Source organism: Cygnus atratus, chromosome 5 (assembly GCF_013377495.2).
Source record: "Cygnus atratus isolate AKBS03 ecotype Queensland, Australia chromosome 5, CAtr_DNAZoo_HiC_assembly, whole genome shotgun sequence".
NCBI classification, from domain to species: domain Eukaryota; kingdom Metazoa; phylum Chordata; class Aves; order Anseriformes; family Anatidae; genus Cygnus; species Cygnus atratus.
Window position 1 is genome coordinate 38,998,776 of NC_066366.1, and position 23,643 is coordinate 39,022,418.

Sequence of the window (23,643 nt, forward strand, 5' to 3'; positions counted from 1 at the left end):
GCATCTGCCCTGCTTTTTTTTTCTTCCTGGGAGTTAAGATGCTACTTCCTTTAGCCAGCATGAACCAAAATGCTGCTTAATGTATTATTGTGTCTATCAACACAAAACATCTTTCAAATGCTAATGCAATATTGAATGCGATGGTTTTTCTATCTGTCTTTGTTCCTGCAGATTGTTCTTCTAGGGAAAAAGAGATCAATTTCCACACGAAAAATGAAAAAGAGAGGGCAGTCGTGCATTTAGCCCAGAAAGAATGGCTGAAGACCAGTTTTTAGCAGCAAATCCTATTCCTTTTCTTCCTGTAACGTTTGTAGTTACAGGTGTAAACAAACTGCTGACCCGTCAGGTTTGTGCATGGCGGTGTGTACTTGTGCTACAGTACAGAGGGTCTGTGTTTTGAGAGGTGTTAATGATTCCAACTGAAAACGAGTGTCATCTTCTGAAACTAGTCAGCTTCAGTTCAGGCGATCTCATTTTGAATTCCTGTGATACCTGAGGATGCTTTGTGAGTTAGGACTGTCAAACCTGGGAGAGCTCCTTTGTATTTTTATGTGAACTGGGAGATTGTCTCCAGCTAGTATCTGACTGGGAGTTGAGGAGGACTTTGTATTACAGATCAAAATGCCAAGTGTGTCATCTGAAGGGAATTTTATTTCACAATAAGGTCTCATCAGCTTGTTAGGCAGTTTGTTTTGAGGGAGAGAGGATAAGTATGTTGTTTTTTTAATTAAAGAACTTAATTTGAAACTTTGGCATAATATTTACTTCATTTTTAAGTGGGTATGTTTTAGAAGCACATCATCTGTTTCTTAACAGAAATACTGTAATTTTGTTAGCTCTGATCCCAGCCAGAAGAATACTTTTCTGAAGTCTTCTCAGAACTACTTACTGTATCTTCTGTTCTGAAAGCTCTCAGGGTTATGCTGATAATTTTTGCAATATTCAAAAAGATCTAAAGAATTGCAGAGTCGTTATATTACAAGGAAGCTTTTTCAGATGGAGACTGCAGAGAAGATAGTTCTATGTAAAAGCATGGAAAACTGATTAACCGGCACTGCCCCTAGAAGTGGTAATACTGTTAGGAGGCCTTTCTTTATTGTATCAGGAGCATGAATACAGCATTTTTCTTCCTAATGAATCCCCTCCATTATTAGCTATTTCTAATTAAACTAAAATTGGGATCTGCAGCGCTTACGGTTATCAGTCAGGGAGCTGATGAAGTTCCTTCCACAAACTTAAACAACTAAAGAATGTGTTTCCCATTTTTTGCTTTTGTCATCAAATCCAGGCTTCATTTGGTAAGTAAGAGGAAGTAAAATCAGTATGGTAAATCCCCACTAAAGATAAGGAAGCTAGTATACACTTAAAGAAGCAAATAATAGGTCTTAACAGCTTTTGATTAAATCCATAAGATTAACTTGTTTAACTCTTCTGTCATATGCTGTGTGAGCTGTAGAAGGAGCTACAGAAAATCGTTTCTTGTGGCCCTAGGAATTTTCTATCTTTCTTAGGTCTCCCCTGGAGTGTGCCGTCCGTTTAAAAGCACACAACTCCACTCCCTCCCTCTGCCCCAAAGCTACACGTGGATATATGCTTCAAGATAATTTGTAGAGGTTTGACATAATCTCGGAATTCTACTTTCTCTTGATGGTTTTGTAGCTCAGAAATGGCGCCGCTCCTTCTTGCGTTGACATAAGGCGTTGTTTTTTCTGTAATCGTTTTATTCTGTTGAAAATTTGAAGGTCAGTTTGTCTTAAACCTCAAGCTTTGGGAAGAAGCCAGAATTCTCTGCTAATATACAGGGGTTTATTTCCAGATTTTTGTCTACCAGTGATTTTTAGCTATGCAAATTTTCTGTAGCCAGTATATTTTGGGGGAAAAAAAAATAAAACTGTATGGATATGTGGAAGATCATTCTTACAGTTTGTTACCTGTGCTGTGTGTTACTTATTATCAAAACTTTTTTGTGATGTCACTGATGGGTGTATTTTCTATGAATGCAAATAGTAAGTTTGTTTGGTAGGGCACGAGCTGATTTGGAGTCCCTCATGAAAATAGTTGCTTATTTTCTATTTAGAGTTTTTTTTTCTTCTGACTCGGACTTGTCAGTTGCATCATCTAATTGTTTGTTCGCTATTTAAAAAAACTAAGTGTAACGTGAGGTTGTAAAGAGCTTAAATTTTAAATGACACATTTATCTCCCAGCCCAACTACAAAAGCCAGAACTGTGCATAAATCCCTTTATTAGGAAACTTACAACATCCAATTAATTTTCTGGATTTTCTTATACAAATGTTTTTAGTGATAGTAGATTGTACTAAATCTCCTAACCAATGACACTTCTATTGTACTAGTTCTTTAGCTGTTTTTTTTTCCAAGTGAGAGGTGTTGAAAATATTGAAATGTTACTTATCAGCGATTTGTTTTATAAATAAAATGTGCCTCTCAGCAGAATAGAGGGCTTCAAAGTTCCGAGCAGTATGCTTGGCTTTACCTTACCTTTCTCCTTACCTCAGGAAATGAGGGGCTGTGATTTGATTGCATAACGGTCAATTTCTTTACGCTAGGAGTCGATTTCTTTACGCGTTCATCTGGCTAGCAAAAGATCTGTGTGCTGTGAGTTACTGTGCGGAAGAACTGCGAATGAATAACAGTGGACTGGAATAGCTTTATTCTTTATTTCAGATTTCGACCTATAAAAGGAAGGCAAGAAGAACTAAAAGAGGTGATTGAACGTTTTAAGAAAGATGAGCACTTAGAAAAAGCCTTCAAGTCCTTGACGTCAGGTGACTGGGCCCGGCACTATTTTCTTAACAAGAACAAAATGCAGGAAAGGTTGTTCAAGGAACATGTAGGTGTATTTGTAATTAATGTGCTTTTTCAGATGGTTGAAAGGCTAAGAAAATGTACAAGTTTCTTAGGATTGTAGCAGTAGTAAAGGGAAGTTATTTGCTGCTCTGTTATATATTACTTGTTTGATTGCTTTTTAACATGAACTTCCTTTGTTTTTCAAAACCCAGAGAACTTGAGAAGGGGGTTTGGGGGAAGGCTAACTTTTCATTGCCTTTTATTTAATAGATGTGTAGAAAGAAAAACAAAGTTGCTTCTTCTGCTGTTGGCTGAAGTCCTAAGCAGAAGAGAGAATACCTACTGATGGGAGAAAAGAGTTTTGAGGACTTTTTTTGCTGTTACTCTGTTGGTTTTGTTTTTTTGTTTGTTTTCGTTATGGATTTTGGGTTTTGTTCTAATGTGCAGCTCTACTGTAAATTGAAGTGTGAGTCAAAGATGAAGGAAAAGGGAGAAGCCCTGGTACCACAATATACCTCAGCTGTTTTGGGTATAGGGCTTTTACGTGGGAACATCATTCCGCTTCCTCCACTTCTAACACCCCAAAATGAATTTTGTGTATAGCACGAAGGTCATTGACACACAAATTTGCAAAGAAATTGTAATGTTGTTTTACTCTTTTTTAAAAAAAGAGCTCCTTCAAGAAAGAGTATATTGTTTGCACAGACATCCAAAAGGAATTGGCCTTTTCCTAGTCTAAAATGAATCAAATGTAGTAGTATAGAATAAAGTAGTCAGCAAATGCTGCCTTCTAAAAATGTTTTTTGAGTAATAAAACTTCATTTTTAACTAAAGCCACCAAAAGGAACAACTTGAAAACTTGAACTGATCCAGCAATTCCTGAATTCAGTAGCTAGACTTCTCATGGAAGTAATCTCTTTCGGAACTGGAAAGAATAAAATTGGACTTGATAAGATTGTTAGGTCTGAGTGGTTCTTAAAGACCTGAGTAGAATTCTTGAACACAAGTATTCAGTGACTTAAAGAAGAAATTATCCATTTTCATTAGCTGGGCCAATTTCATTCCATTCAAGGCATCTTTAACTGCTTTAAATTTTTTGGATGGTCACGTTATCCATGTGAAGATTCTTGCAAGTCACTTTGAAGAAATAAGGTTAACATAATGTGTATAGTTAAAATTTAAAAACAGAAATATATGCATTTCAGCACAAAACATTCCTTTGCAATGTATTTTTTGTGTCTTTCTTATATTATTTTATATAAAGCTTTTCTTGCTGCTTTTGTTTTGCTTTTAATAGAATAGTATTTTTTTTCTTTCATCACAGGTATTTATTTATTTACGGATGTTTGCAACTGACAGTGGGTTTGAGATACTGCCTTGTAATCGGTATTCTTCTGAGCAAAACGGAGCCAAAATAGTTGCAACAAAAGAATGGTAAGTAATACAGCTTACTGTTGCATTCTGTTTCTGCCAGTTATTTATTATTTCTACTTATAAATCAAATTTGGGAAATTTTCTTTGACTAGTTAACATTCTATATGCATCTGTGAGGTATTCCCTCGTATATCTGGACTTAACAAACTTGTATACTGAAAACTCTATGGCTATGTTGTTTTCTGTCAGAAAATTATTTTCTTCAAATCATTAGTCATTGGTTTGTTATGAGAAACAAACCCATGTCAAGACTTGGATGATGTCAGATTTGTTATAAAACAGGTAATTGTGGGGGGGGGGGGGGATGAGTTTTCTACCACTGTGAAACTGAGGGATGTTATTTACATATTTTGATTGTGCAAGATAAATGTCTCTTGGAAGCACAAAGCTGGAACCCCAACGTATTTTTCCCTTCTCATTTTTTCCCATTTGAGTTTCAAGGTAGACGTGTCAGCGGCAGCACTACAAGATAGCCAAATTAATCCAGATTTTTAAATTAATTTTCCCTTCCTTCAGCTCCTCCCTCCCCCAGACATTTCTATTTGCTTTACTGTGTGTCTCTACATGCTCATAACAGCACATCTGAGATCACAGAATCATCTAGGTTGGAAGAGACCTCCAAGATCACCTAGTCCAACCTCTGACCTAACACTAACAAGTCCTCCACTAAACCATATCACTAAGCCCTACATCTAAACATCTTTTAAAGAGCTCCAGGGATGGTGACTCAACCACTTCCCTGGGCAGCCTATTCCAATGCCTAAAAACCCTTTCAGATGATGATATGCTATCCTCTGCTGGGTAGGATTGAGTGGCTAGGCATTACACTGGCAGCATACCAAATAACCATGCTGTTATTGTGGGGCTGGGGCCTCAAAGTGTGGGAGAGCAAGCTTCAAGAAGGCTGAGGCCAGTTTCTATATCATGATTATAGCTGGAAGTTCCACAGTCATGGTATAATCGTGTTTTGTTTTTTTTTTTTTTTTTGGGGGGGGGGGGTTGGTTTTTTTTTGTGTGTGTGATTTTGTTTTTAATTCTCCCTTACCTGATTCTTTGAGGTGGAAGCTTTGTATATCTAGGTGTGTTGAAAATTAATCAATTTCTTGTGCTCAAAATCTTGCCTGACCATCTGAGAGAGACAAACAAAAGTCATGCTTCAAAACAGTTGGAAAACAGTCAGTAGTTTGAAAACTACTGTTCAGACATAATGCTAGTAAGGAGTGTTGAGCAGGTCTCTATAAAAGGATAATTTTTGCACTTAAAATGCTTGGCTTGAGGGAATAAGTAAAAATGAAAAAGAAATCATTTTAGTTTTAACAACTGTAGTAGATGAAGTAATCAACTCTTTCAGTCTCTTGCTTGTTTCTTCAGGAGACCATAGAAACAATGATGGTGATGTCTGTCAGAAGTGATGTATTTGGTACTGTATAGTAGCAAAACAACATTTATTTCATATAGATGAAAAAGTGTACTTACCCTAATTATTGACAGCTTTTGTTTTTGTGAAGAAATGCCATGCTATTATACTTGGTAATTTTTGATATGTATTCTTACTTTTACTACTACTTACAATAAAGGAAACGGAATGATAAAATAGAATTACTCGTTGGGTGTATTGCTGAACTATCAGAAATGGAAGAAAACATGCTGCTGAGACATGGGGAGAATGACTTCAGTGTAATGTATTCCACGCGGAAAAACTGTGCACAACTGTGGCTTGGTCCTGCTGCATTTATCAATCACGGTGAGTAACGAATATAGGAACTGTGTTTAAATGACACAAGCAATTCTGTTCAGAGGTGTTACTGTATGTGAGATAAATGACACGGGACTTCAGAGAAAGTATCTGAATCTGTTATAGTGGAGTAGTGTAGGACAAAACTCTGTTGGGAGTTCACCAAATCACAGCTAATTAGCTATGAACTGGGAAAGTCAAAGGAGGCTCTGGAAAGTGATGCCTTCATCCTTCACAGAGGTTTTGGAACTGGCAGCTGAATTAGTGGAGCGCATTGGGGTCTACTCTGATGTCTTGCTGTAGCAAAGTTTGTGAATGTAGTCAGCTGTAACATATTTCTTAGGTGAACTCCTTGTGCCTCCTTTCCATTTTTACACAGACCCTTTGCTTATTCTGTTGCATTTGTATGCGAAGGAAAAGTGGGTAGGATTTACGATAAATCCTGTTACCTTAAAAATGAGGGAATTTGAAAACTTGTAGGTAGCAGAAGAGCTCAGGAACCAAATGATATCGAAGTGAATATCTCCTGATACATACCTTTATGCAATGCTAATATGACTCCCAGTATTTAGTTGAGATTCTAGAGTTACTGAAGTCAGAGTGAATCCTTACTTTAGATATCTACAACTATTCATGTTTCAGGTCTTATCAACAGTTAATTGACTTTATCTTTTGGACCTTTTTCAGATTGCAGACCTAACTGTAAGGTAAGCGAGACATTAAAAGTAAATAAATAAAGCACCCCACACTTTTTTTTCTTTGTCCCTGCACCTTTTCCTCCCCGACTGTGTTACTTCTTGTTTTCTTACTTATATACTGTTCAACCTTAATGACTAGCCTTTCTTTTATTTTTTTTCCTCCCCTTCCTGTCATCTTCTTCCCAAGTTTGTGTCAACTGGAAGAGATACAGCATGTGTGAAAGCTCTAAGAGATATTGAGCCTGGAGAAGAAATCTCTTGTTACTACGGAGATGGCTTTTTTGGAGAAAATAATGAATACTGCGAATGTTACACCTGTGAAAGGTATGTATTGATATAAATAAGTTTCCAATGGAATTTGGCATATTCATGATATATTTTGTGAAACTGAAGGCACCTGGTTATGAGTACTCAAATTTTTGATACGTTATTATTGCCTCCTAATTATTCATCATAATGATTTTTAATTGTTACTGGATTATCTTATTTCCTGATAACTCCTGCATTCTGTTTTTCTTTTAGTTTTCTGTCTTAGAAATAGACAAAATGACAAAAAGTAGTCTAGATTCTTTAAAATATTTTTCTGAGTAAGGTAGAATTGGAAGGAAAAGCAGTAGTAGCTGCTATGAGCTCGTTAGCATCTGGCTCCTAATGACAGCTTTTTTTTTCCATTAGAGAAGGCAAATTTCTCTGTTAATCTGAAGTCCTGTTCTGATGGAAATAGGCAAAGTAGTTCTCACCTTACATTACTAGAACTTCATAGCTGAAGTGTTTATTAAAGGTCTACAAGTTTGAACAGTACTTGCCTCTATCTGTCCATTGCACCATAACAGCAAACTTGTTTCTATTTGTTTTTTACTCAGGTTATCACAACCTAGCTTCTTCACAAAATCAGTTGAAAGAATTTCATAGTTGTTTCCTGCCATGGCAAAACAACTTCTTACCTTGAGCGTGATGGTTCGACATGATTTGTGCCAGCCTCGCCTGGTTCCAAGAGGAACTATGCAGAACCCATAACAATTCTGTTAGTTTGAGCTAATTGTAGAGAGAAGAAACCTATGAAGGACAAAATATTAATCATATTGAGAAATAGCTTAATGCATACACATGTAAATAGTTTCATAACCAACCTTCATTTTTACTAGTTACTTTGGTCACTAACAATTCTTGCAATTCAAGGGAAAACCTGCTGTTGTGGGCCTCCAAGGTCATATGGTGTTGGTAGATCATTCCAAGTGAAGGCTGCGGTCTCAAGGTTTATCTAAAGAGTTATTAGTAAAAAAGTACTTCAGTCCTGGGAGCTGTTAAGTATTGAATAAATGGGTACCATGAATATTTTTCCTTGCTGCTTGGAGAGATATGTCTCTTTTTCTTTTTGCTCAAGTTTCTTTGATTGTTGCTTTGATGTAATATGGACATACTTACTTGCAGGACAGACCAAGATCATATGTCAGAATATTTTCTCAAACTTGTCATCTTTGGATTTTAAGTCCATGAAAATGTTGTAGTTTAAAGCTAAGACTTTGGTAATTCTCATTTCAAGAATCTACTTTTCAGTCACAGAATTGTGTTACAGAAGTCAAATATGGGAAGTTTGAGTTTAGGGAAGCTGAGCAAAGGAAAATGAGTCCTTAACAGCACAGACAAGCCAACCTAATAGATGACTCTGTTATGAAAAAGGAGATGTGTAATGAAGTCAGTCATCTCATTGAACACCAGGAAAAATAATTTTTAAGTCATGAAATTTTGATTATTCTGCAAAGACTGTTAATTTTGTAATGTTAAAATGCTGGGCTTGTAAGAGCCTGGGGGATATACCTGGGAACTGAGGGAAGGTTAGCGCTGTACAAATATTTTCAAGCCTCCAAAAACCATCACCAAGAAAATGTGCATTCACACTGTTAGGTGAGTGAGCATGCTGTTCATGATGTCTAACTGGAGTAACTGGGCACCGAAGATGTGTCAGAAGGCAGTTGTGGTTATTTATGGCATTGATCTGAAGTAACTGCTGCTTGTGCTGAGTTCAGCCTAGTATCTTATTTTAGCTGCCTGTAATTTGTGGAATTCAAAATAATACTGAAAAAATGTTCCATATCAAGGAAATACCAGTTAATTTGAGAACAATTATTGTATATGCATAATAATATTTAACTCTGTGCCGCTTGAGATCCTCTCCACTCTCTTTCTGGCGTACTTTTGGTTACGCTTTGTGGATTTTCTTCCAGTGCAGCACACTGGAATCCAAACTGAAGTTGTCTTCGATAATTCTACAAAGTGCAAGCTTACTGGATGACAGAGTACCAAAGTGAACCTGTTAGTAGTGGTTGAAATGCAAGTGATGGAATTCTTAATCTCCACCCTTTTCTGTGATAAATTAAAAAAAAAAAAAAAAAGTTTCAAGTTTACTCAGATGTTTTTGTGGTAAATAAAGACTAAAAGTATGTCAGTTCCAAAAGTAAACAGAAACGTGAGATAATCTTATTCAATTTTGTGCACTTTATAACTCTTTCTGATGCAGTAACAAGCATTGTAACTGGAGCTGGCATTTTTTTAATTAGGCTGCTGTGAGTAAGAAAAACAATCCATTTAAACTGTTACCTCAGTTGATTTCAAGTAGTGTTTCGAACTACTGTATTTCATTTTCACCTGTATAACTTCATGATGAAAACATACTAAAATAGACAAAAAGAAAAATCGCAAATTAGGTTCTTTCTTCTTCCAATAAATAAATGGAAGGTATTTCTGAACATCTTGCTGAAATAAGATACCTATGTAGATATTTTATTAAAACAGCCCACAAATCCTAATAAATTCAATGGTTCTTGGTATTGTTTATCCATATATAACAAGATTCAGACTAAAATATAAAACAAAGATATAAGTTTATATTAGTAGCTATTAATATATTGTTATCTTTTTCTTTACAGACGCGGAACTGGTGCTTTTAAATCGAGAGTGGGATTGCCAGCACCTACTCCTGTGATTAATAGTAAATATGGACTGAGAGAAACAGATAAACGATTGAATAGACTCAAAAAGTTGGGTGACAGCAGCAAAAATTCAGACAGCCAGTCTGTCAGCTCTAACACTGATGCAGATACCACTCAGGAAAAAGCTAATGCAAGTAAGTATGGGGAAAACTTGGAGTGCAGGACTAAAGGTTTCATAAAAAAATGAGAAACTTTCACTGCGATGGAATTGCTGTCTTAATGTTGAGATGCATCTCAAATACTGGTCTTTAGAACTGTAATTGATTCAGGAATCCAAAGGTAATTTATATAGCAATTTAACAGTTTTCCTTAAGCCTTTCTGTGATGAAAGGTAGTACATTCTTGTTTTGTTCGTATGTTCTCATTTTCGTTTTTTATGTATACCAGTAGCTAATAGCTAGTGACATATTTCTAAATTTGTTAGCTAAAGAGCTCTGTTGGTAAGTTACATACTTTAGAAATATGGTAAATAATCACATGCAGTACTATTGTTTAGGAAAGAAAACTCACAGAGCTTGAGGTATCTACATTCCGTAGGAAAACAGTTTTTATATAAATGTTCCTAGTAGAGATTATCAAGCAAAATAGCCACTTCCTTTAGAGGCGCTTTAAACTGAGCACCTATTCCCTTTCTGCATCCAGGACTGATAGTTCAAATACCTGTTCTGAAGTGACCGTGTATAGTTAGTAATCTCAGAAGAAATTGGAGGGGATTTTTGTTTCTGATGCTCTTGAGAGACTTCCCTTCATCAAGTATCGAGTGACATTTTTTCCCCACAGAATGTAGGCAAGATATAAATAATTTCAACTTCAGCTTAATTAACAGGTTTTGAGTCACTTCAAATATTTTGGTTCCATCTGTCTCCTATTTGCTGCTGTGAAACTGAAAAACAAGACAAAAAAAACCCACAACCTTTTCCCAGTTATATGATCTCTAGTTATAAAGCTTTGGAGTTGCAGCTTTGCTTGGGCAGGCTGTTCTCTGTTGCTTATCACTGTAAGTGACAGGTGACAGACAACTGGATATTTGAAAATGAAACCATTACAGTAGTTAAGTTTTGGTTTTGTCCCCCAAAAAGAAAAAATCGTGGGGTTAAAACAAGAGCTTGCTGATCCTCAACTTTTGCTGGAATAATACTCAGTAAATGCTGAGGATCATGCAGGATCAATTTGTGGAAAATTCAGTAGAAGAAGAAATCGAATAAAAACAAAACAAAGAACAAACAAAAAAACCACCAAACTTTGTATATTAGAGGTAGTAAGGGAAGTGTACCTGAAATTTAGAAGTACTTTTGACTTTTTTGACAATCTTTTCATGTCTGAGTTGCACATTAGTCAGTTTGTCTCCTTACTGCATACTCTATAGTCCGTTTGACAGATTCTGATTAAAGTGATTGCTAAAGCCTTAGCTAATTAAAGTTTTGGTTAAAAATAAATAAAATAACTACAGTGTTTGGGGAGTGAGAACCTCGGGTTAAATCAGTGTCATTAACACCCTTTTCTTTTGCAGCTAACAGAAAATCTTCAATTGGCGTAAAAAAGAACGGCAAAAATAGAACATTAACCAGACAGTCTATATCAAGAATTCCAGCATCATCAAATTCTACCTCATCTAAACTAACTCATCTAAATAATTCCAGGGTACCAAAGAGACTGAAAAAGCCTGCAAAGCCTTTACTTTCGAAGATTAAGCTGAGAAATCAGTGCAAAAGGCCAGAGCAGAAGAACGCTTCTAGAAAGCTCGAAATGGGAAATTTAGTTCTCAAAGAGCCTAAAGTAGTTTTATATAAAAACTTGCCCATTAAAAAAGATAAAGAATTAGAGGGACCAGTCAAAGTTGCAGTCTCTAGTGGATGCTTAACAAGGCATGCAGCGAGGGAGTATAAACTGAATTCTGTGAAAGGTGCTCATGAGCATGGTGATATACCACCCTGCACATACATAACAAGGAGGTCAATGAGAACAAGGATGAATTTGAAGGAGACCTCTGACATAAAGCTTGAACCAAATACAGTGGATAGCTATAAGAATAACTTGACTGGAACGCGATCGGACGTTTTAGAGCAGCAGTCTCATGTGACGAATGAAAATGACCTGGCTCATGGAGCATCACATAAAGGGGAGGTTAGGTGCCAGAAAAACGATGCAGGCATGTCAAAAAAGAAGTCTCGACAAGGAAAACTGGCAAAACCACCTGCAAAAACAGATGAAACTGATAGTACGCACAATACACCTGTGACTGATGAAGTACCAGATTTGATCAGTTCTCATTCAGAACACGGAGATAGGAATAACGTGGTAGAGACACCTGTTGGCTATAAAGACTGTGTCCCTGGATCTGGTGGCTGCTCTGTTGTAACATCTGACAATTTTAAAGCGAAGGACAGCTTTAGAACTGCAAAAAGTAAAAAGAAAAGACGAATCACGAGGTATGATGCACAACTAATCCTTGAAAATAGCTCTGGGATCCCTAAACTGACTCTTCGTAGACGCCACGATAGCAGTAGCAAGGCAAATGACCAAGAAAATGATGGAATGAATTCTTCAAAAATAAGCATCAAATTAAGTAAAGACCATGAAAAAGATAATAATTTATATGTAGCAAAGCTAAATAATGGGTTTAACTCAGGATCAGGCAATAGTTCAACAAAATTAAAAATACAGCTAAAACGAGAGGAAGAAAACCGAGGGACGTACCCTGAGGACCTTCATGAAAATGGTGTGTGTTGTAGTGAAACTCTCTCCCTTTTGGAGTCGAGAATGGAAGTAGATGATTATGCTCAGTATGAGGAGGAAACAGCAGATGAATCTTCGTCAGAAGAAGATGATGAAGAGGAAGATGATTATGATGATGAATTTGATGACTTTATTCCTCTTCCTCCAGCAAAGAGATTAAGGCTCATTGTTGGCAAGGATTCAATAGATATTGATATTTCTTCCAGGAGGAGAGAAGATCAGTCTTTAAGGCTCAATGCATAAGCTTATAGGTCTTAAACTGACCTGGATGTCATTTTTAAAAAATAAAAATATAAAAATTAAAAAAAAAAAAACAATAAAAATTCCATTTGATTATTCCTCAACTGAAGAACTTTCTGAAAGACTTAGTGGCAGCACTTCTTTATTGTTTATTCACCTATCAACATAATATTGTAGAAAGTGTACAGCATACTGACTCTTCTTAAGTCTGATTTGTGCAGATTTTTATTGTACTTTTTAATAGCCTTCTTATGTGCAATTCTAAGTTAGAGTAAGAGGTAATGCTCTGTTGTAAAATAAAGGCTCAAGCAAAGTTATGAAATTGCATCAAATCTTTTCCATGCAGGACAATGAGAATACAGTGTGGCTACACAATTATTTTTGATCTGTAAGAGCATTAGTTTGCTCTTACAATATTTGACTAAACGATTAAAAAGAAATCATAGTAGCAGCATATTTAAGGTTTTCTAGTATATGTTAATATCACCAGCAATGAACTACAGCTTTTCAATTTATTTGCTAGATGTTTTTTTCCCCTTGGAGTTTGTCAGTTTTAACACTGTATGCTGTCCCAGACGTACTGTTTGTGGCCTTTGTTATAGTAGCAAACCGTTGGTTGGAAGTCAAATTGATTTCTTTAAAGAAAAAGAAAAAAAAATTAAAAGGTGTTGACAATTTGCTGACTTTTTAGTACATTATATGTACAAGGGTAGCAGTATGCAGAATAAAAGTTTGGATATGGTGTATTTATTGCTTGTTATGTAAATTAAACACCTTGTATTTAACACTTTTCAATACTTTTAGATAAAATTGTTCTTTGCAAGAATGATTGGTGCTTATTTTTTCAAGAATTTGCTGTGAAATAATGTGATTACAACGGGCAACATTTATCCAATGAACTGCAGCTATCCTGAGTTGGTTCTTCATATTTTTTCTGTTGCACTTGTAAAATGCTACAAGGAATTTAAAGAAAATCTATTCACTTTAACTTATGATAGTTTTATGAAATTAAAAACAACTAAGTCACAGCTTTTGTTCTGTGGTAACCTATAAAATGTTTGTCTTTTAAGAACCAGTTGTAAAAGACTGAAAAAGTATGTATATGTTGTAAATATTTGTGTGTTGTGAGAAATTTTGTCATAAGAAATTGAGATAACTTGCCAGAAGGGTTTTTAAGTTTAGAAATACATCCATGCCAATAAAATAGGAACTTGTAAACCTAGTTTTAAACTCTGCATCAGTTGGAGTTCTTTGCTTTTATGTAGTTCACTTGATACTTCAGAGTCTACTTTATAACAATGAAGAGCATCAGGGCAATGTTTGGCTCTTTTTTTTTTTTTTTAAATAAAAGAATGTTAGGAAAACTTACCACTTGTGGGCACAATGAACTTGTTCTTATGTATAAATCAGCTAATTTGCAGACCTGTTTCATGGAAACTCTTTAAAGTTACCATATTTCATAGTTGTCATAACTGTGTAGCAGTTTGGTATTTGTGTTCTTACTCAACCATGGGTTAAGGTTTAGAGTTCTTGTATCGAAGGGTGCAGAAACATAAGTCACATCAAAAACCATATGCTGTTGTATTAGTTTAATCCCCTGTTAACTGCATAGTATTTTCATGTCGAGTCCAACCCTCTCTGCCCAGAGGAGTAAGAAATTGAGTTACGTGACAACTGTCCTACCCAGGTTTGAAAGCACTGAGTAACGTGTGAGTAGATTTCCGTATGAGCTGAGCAGAGGGGTCTGGCCAGCTCTGACCCTCACGTCTGTATTCTGAGCAGAGAATTAAGTGTAGAATTAAACATAATATTTGTAACTTCATTTTCACAATGTCCAGTCTTTGTTAAAGGCCAGCTGTGTCTCATGTACAGTGTGTGTGTGTCTATATATATATATATATATATACACATACATACATACATATATATATATATATAAAGGCCTGTATGTAATGCAGTCTTTTTTTGTCAGACATGGTTGATGGAAGGCTGAATGCAAAAGGCTTGGGTAAGCTGACGTTTCTGAGTCCTGAGTCAGCTGTGGGGTATTGTCTTGTGGGCTTTCTAGTTGGAGTGCATTGTGTGAAAATGAGTCACTGAAAAAGTAGGTTACAAGGAGAAGAGAATTGAAGAATTATTGAAGAATTCCCTTGTGGTAGGAAATTTACCAGCAAAGAGTTAATGACAAATACAACTCTTTCCCCAAGCCCTCACTCATGTTTTCACTGGGTGAAAATCCACGTGGCTGTATGAGCGAAGGATGGGACATGTCCAACATGATGCTCAGTGTAGTGTGCGCAGGGACAGCAGCCCTCCGGTTCCCCTACTTGGCTCCGCAATTATTCTTTCTTTCTTGCATTCTACTTCCATTACAAGTAGAAAACTTCCCTGGGATAGGTTTTCCTACTACCTCGTATTTCAATGTGGGCTGTTTTATGCTGTCAGGTGTAACAGGCTGCGAGGCTAAAGAAATGCTCCGAGCACCACGGAGACAGCAGGTTGGCTGCTGCTTTACAAGCATCCTTGCACAAGTGGTGCATACCAAGGGCCCTTATAGATGAGGGCAGGTTTAGCAAGAGCTTTTGGACATTGGTGGTAGGAAGGATGGCTGTGTAACTTGGCTGGCTTGTGTCTTTGGCGTGGAGAGTCAGTAGAGAGCAACGGTAAGGCAAAAGCAGATGGTTATTCTTTCCTGTGTCTCTTTGGCATGTAAAATTCATAATTTATAATTTTATAAGTATTATAATTTCATAGTCATTTCAGAGCGATTTGGCTAGAAATAGCGAAATAGGAATCAAGCCCTCACCATTTCAGATGTTCAGGAAAGTTGCCCTGGACATTAGGGAATTTCTGGAAAGTTGCTTGTGCAAAGAAGCAGCCTTCTGGTTTCTGCAAGCAGCAGAAGCTTGCAATTGTGAAATGCTCTTGTCACGTTGTCTGAAATGAGTCTGAGCTAATCAAGCATCTTCTTCTCTACCTCATCTGTAGCTGCAGCTCCCTGCAAGCAGGGTTTGGACTTAAAAAATTTTCTCATAAAATTGTTATGGATTTTCTGCAAGACTTTTATGAATGTCCTGTTACTGGGGGGGTTGCAAAGCTTTTTTTTCCCCAGCGTATTTGCTGGCAATGGGGTGTTTCTGTGTCTGCTTTGAGCGCTCGGGTATTTGTTTCTTGGAGGTTACTGTCATTCAGTTACTGTCATTGCTCACAGGTCACTGGTTTTATTCAGTTACCTTACCTGCCGGTATGTGTTAAATGCGTCCAAGGGGCTCCCCAAAGCATGGATCCAGGTCTGCTTTTGCCTGCGCTTTTTGGTTTGTTTGGTCAGTTTTGCTTAGAGCTGCCAGTGCATGCTGTTTAAAATAAACTCAGGAACATAATTCCTCTGTTCCCCATGCTGGTCTGGTTTGAGGGTTGGGGATCTGTGTGGAGTAAGACTTACTGAAAACAAAAAGCAAAGTCGCTTAAGTTTGCCTTATCTCCTCCGGTATGCGTTTTACTAAATCCTCTTCTTTGGGCTGGGTCACAAAGAAACCTATAGCCTCACATAATCCGTTGCCCTTTTCTGAACTCCTGATTTCACAAGTTATCATGGTTATATTTTCTTTAGCATCGTTTCATGGCCGTAACACTAAGTACGTAACTGCTCTTTATTGCCTGTTACAGCTGTTCCTTTTTGCCCCCATGTGACTTCTGTTCTAGTCGTAATACCATGTTTACACTGATCCCATGAAATGTTTTGACAATTGCAAAGCACAGGTGGTTGTTTCAATGCTATTCCTTCTCTCCACAGGGAAAGGAAATCTGCAGCTTCTTCTCTAAACTAGGCACCTGCACGTGATTTAACTAATTTCACTTCATCTGTATGTAAAATGTGAGCAGAATAGCCAAGAGCAGCTTGAGAGGTGATGTTGGAGGCCTGCCTGCTGTAGGTACAGGGATGTCTGCTCTGAAACAGGTGTGGATGGGACCAGTTAACCTAGGTTGCTCTGGAATTGGTTTGACTCAACAGGCAAAGACTCGTGGTTTTGGCGGTGAGTTGTTGTGCCAATGGGCCAACAAAACATGGATTTTTCCACTGATGCTTTACGATGCGCATCAGAAGTCAGTTCTATAATGAGATTTACAGGGTTCTTCTGCTCCAATTACTATGTCGGCTGCAACCTTTTACAACAGAATTGCTTGGAAACTGGTAGAACTAAAGTAGAGAATGAAAATCGTAGAATCCTAGAATAGCTTGGCTTCAGAGGGACTGTAATGATCATTTGGTTTTATTTTTTCAAAATTTTGTATCTGTTGATAGTCAAATATCACAAAATATATATATTTTTAATGTTAGAGTTAAGTATCTGTAGATGCCTTTTCTGCATGCTTTCATTTAAAAATATTTTGAAATGAAAAAATATTTTTCTATTCTTCCGTTGAGGAGGAGGAAGGCATATTTTTGAGGCAGTACATTTTTTCCCCCGTCTTCTCTCAGCTTCCTGTTACCTTTTATACTGAAATTGAATATTGTAAATCAAGTAGGAGAAATAGTCTCACTTCCCTCCCAAATTCGCGCTGGTCTTACTACCAGCTGCATGTGTGTGATCAAGTCTAGGGTGAGACCTCTTCTGTAGGATGAAGTTGGGAATTGCGAGGCAGGCATTTGGTATCAGGGATAATGCATCTGTCAGCGATGACCAACAGGGAACAATTCCAGCTTGGGGAACACGCCATGTAATTGAATGAAAATCTTCTCAGGATTAATATCTTTCAACTAAAAAAGCCCAAAGCTCTCGGTATGTCTACTTTTAGTTTCCAGCAGGGGATGGCAAATGTAATTTCTGGTGAAACTAACCATGTTGGTGTGTTTTGATTATTCCAGTTATTTTCAGCAGATACAAAGAGGATCAGGTGTGAACAGCACCAGTTTGTGCTGGTTTACTTTTTTTTTTTTTCTCTTTTCTTTAAGGACTTTTCCAATGTCATGCTTCAGTCCTGTGCAGCTGATGGGCGTGCAAGATGCAGCTGCTGTCCTAGAAATGGCGCATCCATAGAGGGAAGGAAGAGTTTTTTGGTGCTTATTATTTTTTTCTCAGTCTCTGAACATCTATCAGCTTGGGTCTAGGACTCCAGAGCTAGCAGTCAGCCAGAACCCTGAAGGATGCTCCCAGTGAGTGCTGTTCTTTGTCCTCCTGCTGATGTGGACAGTTCAGCATCACCTCCAGGACTATTGCCGCAATCAGACTCAGACCTGCCTCCATCCCTGTGCAGATGCAGTGGGGTCACGTCTCTCGGGCACATACTGGCACTGCTGGAGCAATCAACAGTGACTCTGGCACTGGGTGCCAGCATGGACATCTCTTTGCCACCTCAGCTGCTGAACTGTGTGACAACATAAATGATCCATCCTGCTGTGCCAGGGCTTGTATGCTGCAAATACCAAAGGAGGCAGGGACCTAGGAGAAGGAAATGGAAGGCAAAATCCAGCTTTGGTGGTGCTCCTCCCTCGGGATGTGACGATATAGTCTGTCAAAAAGCTAGGAGGTACTCCCCCTGCCCACACAGTCACAGGGGTTAATTAGTAATGGGGAAAATGATCCATCCAGCTCTTAGTTTGAGTCAGCTTTCTGGGTATGTGCGTAGAGGATAACTTTATATGCATCCCTGGTCTTGCTGGAGACAGGAGGACTTGCTTGGACACATGGCTTTGGAATTAAACTTCATAAGACCCTTTGAGGTGACAGCCATATGCTTTAGTTGCATTTCCATGGCACATCCAGCTTTCTTCTAAATATAACCAAATTCCAAATGTTATCATTTTACTGCTTTTGCTCTGGGGGAACACAGTATTGTCCAAGTGGTGTTTTAATCCCTTATTGGATTTTGTTTGTGCACAGTTTTCATGAACAGGATACTCATGCCCTGCTTGTTTCCAAGGTGTTTGCAAAGGAATTCCTCCTTTGCCATAGAAATATTTACGAGAAGTTGCATTTTTCCTTCTCAAGCTTGTTTAAAAATAAAAAATAAAATAAAATAAAGCAAATAAAACTCAAAACAATACAGTCTCTGTATCCATAGGAAGCTTGTGTTTTAACACAGTAACAACCTCCTGTTTTTAAACAAAATAAACATTTCCATGACTGTGGTAAAGCTCTCAGCCAGGCATGTCCAGTCATATGCTGGTTCAGGACAGCCACCGTAGCAGTGTTTTACATTTGGAAATTGCTGCCTAAAAAGCTTTTGGCTTCCACATCAGTATTACCTAGAGGCTTATGTGTTGCAAACCAGGCTCCAGCGTGGAAGTCAGTAACAGTGAGCACAACTTTGTTTTCTGACACCACAATGTGTTTGTCCCAGGATGTCCTCACTGAGGACAGAGCCTTCTGTAGTCCATGCACGGTTACGTCCGAGGCCCGACTCGTGTGGGTAGGACCATGTTTGGGACCCATGTTTGGGACTCGTGTGGGTAGGACCCGTTTGGGGTCAGGGCACATCTGGAGCGAGCTGCTCGCTGCGGTCCTGCTGTCCCTTCAAAAAGCACAAACCACCTGCAGCAGGGCTGTGTTGGGCTGAGAGGGGTGCCGGGTGGCACCAGGAGGAGAGATCTCCGAAAGCCAGAACTCCTAACGCAGCTTTGCTCCGCTTCTTGCCCAGCTCTGGATTGACGGACAAGTCTTCATCCCTCCAGTGTTACCGCTCCCAGCACAAGGTGGCACTCGCCTTCCGAGAGAAAGATCTCTCAGCCCAGCTCCCTTTCCCAGTTGGTATGGGTTTGCTACGAGCCGTGTGGCCGCCTATTGCTTTTCCTGTGCTATCCCAAGGGTGCACCTGAATGACACCCGGGGCAGAAAGCAAGCAGGCCAGCAGCTGTCTGCAAGGGAGGGAACGATGCAGGTTACAGAGCAGTGCTTGGCAAGGGGGATCTGGAGCTAACTGGATGCTGAACGCAATTGTGCTCTTGCTAACTTGAATCCGTTCGCGTTCCACCAGGAGGTGGCTTCTCCCTTAGCCCTGTCTAGCCTTATTCATGCCCCTCCCTTGGGTTTCTGCTGTTTTCATTAGTCAGAATAATTCCTGCCAAGCTCTGTGTGTTGCTGTGCCTCCCCTTCAGCCAGTAGCCCCTGTGTCACAGATCCTCAGATGAGGGGACGTGCAGGGTGAGCGGGGAAAGAAGCAAGCAACGTTAACGCCCTCCTCTCGTCCACTAAGTCTATAGGAATCCTTGCTTGGTCGAGATCCAGCATTAACACTTGCTTTAGGAATGCTGCATGCATTCTTGGGGGGGAAGGGTTGCTGGCTGGTCTTACACCTCCCAAAATCAAGTGAGAACAAGCTGGCTGCTGCCCCTTTCTGCTGCTATATGTGCTCTTAAATTGCTGTTTGCCCGGGGGCTGTACCTCCTCGCAGCGCTGTCAGCAGTGGGAAGAGCCTGGCTGTCCTGTCAGCATCTCTTTCTGGAAGGCTGATCTCTCATCCTTGGTTTGCTTCATGTTCTCTCCCACACTACAACGGATTGATTATCTAAAGCAATCAGGAGATTCGTTTATATGAAATCTGAACGAAAGCTTTGGAGGAATACAAATTGTGAAGATGCAGCCAGCACTACCTGGCTTTCCTTCAGGCTGGCCTATGTGACCCTTGCTCTTTGTTCTGGCTCTCCAGGCTTGTTACTCTCACAAAGGCCATAGAGTTAAGTCTCAGGGCTGTTGCTTTTGCTCCTAAATTTGTGTGGATCAAGAAATACCAAGAACAACGCAGCATGAACCTACCACATATCACAGTGATCTCTGAAGGAGATCAGGTGCCAGTTGTCCAGCTGGAGGCCCCGGGGCACAGAAATGCAAACTGTCCTCCCTAAGGGGGCATGGCATAGCAGTGACAGACTCTGGTCTCCTAAATACGGCTTATAGTGCAGAGGAAAAGGCTGGATACCCATGCACCACCTTCTGTGCAGGTTCAAGCATCACCTGACGTTGCCTGGCAATCACAACACTTGCTGGCCTCGGTCAGGAAGGCTGCAATAGGTATCATCTATTATAGTCTTGAACTCCTCCACCTTATATTTATTACTTCTCCTGTTCCTGTGTGTCCTTCCTTGGGCTTGCCTTACACATCACCAAAGAATTTGAAGTCTGGCTCCTGATCTGTGCTCTGTCTGTATGACAGGGATGATATTGCCTGTCACCAGACTAATAAAACTATGGCTCCTCAGGACAAGGACTTCTTATCCTGCAAAGTTTTCTGTATGTATTATGATTCTTGAATTACGTAGGCATAACTCCTATTGTTAGAACAGTCCTATTGCTAGAATGAAAACTAAAATAATTAAAGGCCTCTTTTATAGCTTGTAGAAGCCATAGGGTGGGTAATAGTAACTTTCTTTTCCTTTTTCTCTTGGAAAAACTCATTTTTTCTTTTTTTTTCTTTTTTTTCCCCTTCTATTCAAATCTAGAATATCTGTAAAAAGTGTCTTACATCCCTTTTACGTTGGCACACAGATGCAGCAGCATTCAGTAGGAATGTGTTTAGGCAAAGTGAATTTTCCCCAAAACTGAGCTGCCTTTTGCAGACCCAACCATTATGGTAGGGCTTCTCAGCAGCCAGCAGGCATGGCTGCAAAATGGGGTAAGAAGGAGGAGTTTTGGCTCCAGAAAGCAGCTATAAAGCCAGTAGGGAACAGCTGTAGGCCTTGTGACATTTTCTGACTGCATGGTTGCCCAGTGTGATATCACTTGATGACTCTCATAGACTAGTAAGAATTAAGAAAGACTTCTTTTTTTTTCTTTTTTTTTTCTTTTTTTTCCCCTCCTTGCGTCCCCAGGATGAAAAAGTTGGCACAGGCTGTGCACCTAAGCGAGGTGGATGACTTTGGTCAAATTCCAGAAATATGAAAAGCCTTAGCTGTGTTTTTTTGTTTGTTTGTTTTCCACAGCCCTGCCATTTCTTCCTTCTCACAGTCAAACCCGTCCCCCTTTTTCCCTCTGTAAAACTGAGTGAGTTGTCCTCTCGGTTTTAATTGTGTGTATTTGTCATACGTTTCCTACAGCAAAGTTCTTCAACTGGGATTGAGAAGGAAGAGGCTAAAGGAGCACTGGTTTGGCACCAGTACTACCCGGTAGGGTTTATGCCCATGCACTGTTAAGCTCAGCAGAGCCCTTCACCTCTCCCTCTCTCCCAGTCAGACCAGTGCTGCATGATGTTGACATTTACTGGTGGCTGCCAGTAACATTTACTGGCCCATGCTGGGCCAGATGGTTCTAATCTTACTGCAAGATCTTCCAAGCCAGCTTCGCTGCCAAGATTTTAACTGGTCCTTGGAATCCCAAAGGAGTAAAGGGTAGGTAAGCGGTGAGTATTTCTCACCACAAGAGTATATTTCAAGATTCTTCCTTCTCCTCGCTCACAGATGCTCACATTTATTTTTGTGGCTACAAATATCAAGCCGCTCATGCCTGGAACTGCTGATCTCTGTCCTCTTCCCAGAAAAGAGGCATTTTCACCCCGGCATTCACTCTGAGGAGTGCTTGTGAGCACTTGTGTTGGGCTTTTTTCTCCCCATTTTCCCCAGGAGAGGGAGCAGGCCACGCAAGCGACGGCTGGGGGATGAATCAGCTTGTTGCAGCTCTAGCTGAAAGGCCTTTGCTGGGATGTTTTGGATGCCTCCTTTCGTCGCCCTCCTCATCTTCAGCTGCTCTTCCGTCACCTTCTGGCCTTGCTCATGCCACTCTCGTGCCTTGGTCTGTGACAGCCATTTGAGGCTGCTGTGCTGGCAGCACATGCACCGGCTGCCTTCGCCTCCTTCCTGCTCCAAACTGCCTTTCCAACAAGCATGCACCCCAAGGGGGCTTCCAGCCCCCGCCCCAGTGCCCGTTTCTGTGCCACTGCTCCCCCAGCTGAAGCCATCCCCATCCCAGTGCCGCTTCCCTGCTCCTCTCTCCCCTGGGAGCGGGGCTGCTCGGGGGCAGCTCCTGCAGTCACTGCGGTGGCAGTGATCGGACAGAACAGGACGTCACTTCACTCGGGAATTTGGAGCTGCTTTGGTGAAAATCTCCTTTCGATACTAGCAATAGCAGCTCCCGGAGGCTTGCTACTTCTTAAATACCTATTTGGAGCCTGACTGTTTGCCCAGCAGTCGATTGCATTTCCAGTAACGCATGCATAGAAAACCAGGGGAAAGCGAGGGGTTGTGGAGTTCAAAACCGCCACCGCCAAAGTTCCTGTCTTTATGCTGTCTTTTGTTGCATCAGGAAAAGTTCCAAAAAACGGTAGCCTGGTTACTGCTTAAGGAAGGGTTTGTGGCTTCTTGCTGGCTCTTTTGTTCTTTCTTTCATTCCTTCCCCGAGTAATAAGCGACAGAGGATACAAGAGAGCAAAAACCTTGTGATAATTAGGCATCTGCCACATTATATCCCGGTACATCTGATACAAAAACATCTCCTGACACATGCTGAGGTTCTCAGTGCTGCTGTAAGCTGAACTGCTCTGGGAAATTTTCCAAGGAATAATGGGCAGAGTTCTCAAGGACGAGGCGAGGAGGACAAAGCAAGGTATCTGCTCCAACAGCCGGCGTCTTCCCAGTGACAGGCACTCAGGAGGGCACTACTCTTTATCTCAGTGTGCTGGGAGAAAGATTTAAGAGTTGAGGGTTTTTTTGGTGTGTGTGTGTGTGGATGACCCTGAAATGAAGGGAAAAAACTCGAGTAGTGGATTTTTCAGCACGGACTCAGACTTCTGCAGTTGTTGGGGGAGTGAGATCTGCACCGCGTCGTCTCTGGCAAGGGCATAGCCCGAGATAGCAGCAGTCATTTAAGAGCACGGTTGTGGCAATTAAATCTCTGCTGTTACATCTCTGAATGTTTGATACAAAGACATCTGCAGGCACACGCTGTGACTTTTAATGCTACTGTCAGCTGAACCACTCTGGGAAATTTTCCAAGAGTGGAAATTTCCCACTCAGGGAAATTTTCCAATGGGCACAATTCTGAAGGATGGGATGAGGAGGACAGGACAGGGCATC

The 23,643-nt window shown here is 39.8% G+C and overlaps 1 protein-coding gene across 2 annotated transcripts in view; it reads left to right on the forward strand.

Annotated features, from left to right (window-relative positions):
- KMT5B (lysine methyltransferase 5B) overlaps positions 1–14,001 on the forward strand; it is a 29,492-nt gene extending 15,491 nt beyond the window's left edge. The window contains exons 4-10 of one of the 2 annotated variants that reach the window (XM_035539595.2): positions 2,686–2,851; positions 4,133–4,242; positions 5,820–5,986; positions 6,665–6,684; positions 6,863–6,999; positions 9,603–9,799; positions 11,176–14,001. In XM_035539595.2, the coding sequence (XP_035395488.1) occupies positions 2,686–2,851; positions 4,133–4,242; positions 5,820–5,986; positions 6,665–6,684; positions 6,863–6,999; positions 9,603–9,799; positions 11,176–12,644 (2,266 nt within the window). In that variant the 3' untranslated portion in view covers positions 12,645–14,001. The remainder of the gene's footprint in view (positions 1–2,685; positions 2,852–4,132; positions 4,243–5,819; positions 5,987–6,664; positions 6,685–6,862; positions 7,000–9,602; positions 9,800–11,175) is intronic. The other variant, XM_035539596.2, reaches the window with a different exon arrangement.
- Positions 14,002–23,643: the final 9,642 nt, after the last annotated feature.